Below are 1,373 nucleotides of genomic sequence, written 5' to 3'. Positions count from 1 at the left end.
CCATATGTAATTATTGATCTCAAACACAAACATATTGAGCATCAGGATCATCAGCAAGTGGAGCAAAATCATCTTTTATGTTTTAAAAAGATGAAATACTTTCATTTATTTATGGTATATTTTTACAGGGACAGTGTAGAACAAAATGTAATTGCACCAGAGTTAACAAGCATCTAATTTGAATATGTTGTACCTGGGCAGGTAAAGAAAAACAGCAAAAACGACAAACACACAGAGCACTAAGTAGCCTACAATACCTAAAACAGGACAATATGTAAAATTGCATGAATATAAAAATTTAACTACATTAAACAACAAAATGGCATTTATTTATATCCTTTCTTTAAAACTTCAAGAAATTGGGCTTGATTTCAAGTCAATATGCATGTTAACTGCAAACAAAGCTCTTGTTATTTAACATAGCCTAGAATGGGACCTCGACCTTGGCTGGGATGAGTGATGGTTTCAGTCGACAACATAGATAGTACATGAGGATGGATCTGATAGCCTGGTCTCTGATGCCATAGATGAGAGCAGTCAGACATCTGGGTAACAGGATTAAACTCACATAAATAATACTCCAAATACGCAGCATTACTCTTCTGTCTGTGACTTTTGAAATCGCTGTAATTAAGGGGTTGTGTATAGTTGAAGAGAGACTGAGGCCCAGCTGCACCAGATGCAGCAGCAGTGTGTTACGAGCCTTTCGGGCAGAAGCTTTGTCTGTGGAGGCCGACCTTGCTGCTATCATCACACCAATATAAGATGTAATGACTGCCACACTTGCTGATACAAACAGAAAATAAGTGCATGCTTTTACATATTCATCAGAGACTGGGCCAAGAGGCAGGTTTTGTCTGGCACAAAAATCTTTCATCTGCAGTCTCTCCAGTTCCTCAAATGGAAAATCTAACAGAAACACAAGTCTTATGATGACATTTAGTGAACTGAAGGCCCAAATCACAATGATAGACACATCTGTGTTTCTGATGGTGATGATGGTAGAGTGCCTCAGTGGGTAGCACACCGCCACATATCTCTCCAGAGACATCACCATCAGTGTGAGAGGAGAGATTTCATTTGTGAGATCAGCGAGCAGGATAAGAACACCACATACAGGATATGTTAGTGTTAATCTACAAGCAGATAGTAGGTACAGTAATTGACTCACTGCCATATGCATAGTGTCTCCTAAAAGGAGGTTAAACAGAAGAATGTAACGGGAGGTCTCACGAAACACAGTTTTACTCCTCAAAGTGAATAACATCACCCCATTAATTAAGAGAAAGACACAGCAGGGCACTGTAATTGGTGCAGAAAACAACACAATTTCCAGAATTCCTCGCTTTGGAAGTCCAACAGTGATGTTTGTC

At 39.2% G+C, this 1,373-nt stretch overlaps 1 protein-coding gene across 1 annotated transcript; it reads right to left on the bottom strand.

Annotated features, from left to right (window-relative positions):
• Positions 1 to 424: 424 nt before the first annotated feature.
• On the bottom strand, positions 425 to 1,354 carry LOC121938472 (odorant receptor 131-2-like; the record flags this gene model as incomplete). The annotated part of the gene is made up of 1 exon (XM_042481715.1): positions 425 to 1,354. A coding segment is annotated over one exon (930 nt), but the record flags the coding sequence as incomplete, so codon positions are not given.
• Positions 1,355 to 1,373: the final 19 nt, after the last annotated feature.

This window comes from Plectropomus leopardus, unplaced genomic scaffold, assembly GCF_008729295.1.
Source record: "Plectropomus leopardus isolate mb unplaced genomic scaffold, YSFRI_Pleo_2.0 unplaced_scaffold29587, whole genome shotgun sequence".
Taxonomy (NCBI): Eukaryota; Metazoa; Chordata; class Actinopteri; order Perciformes; family Serranidae; genus Plectropomus; species Plectropomus leopardus.
Note: the sequence above shows the minus strand (reverse complement) of the source record. Positions and strands in the feature narration are given on the sequence as shown.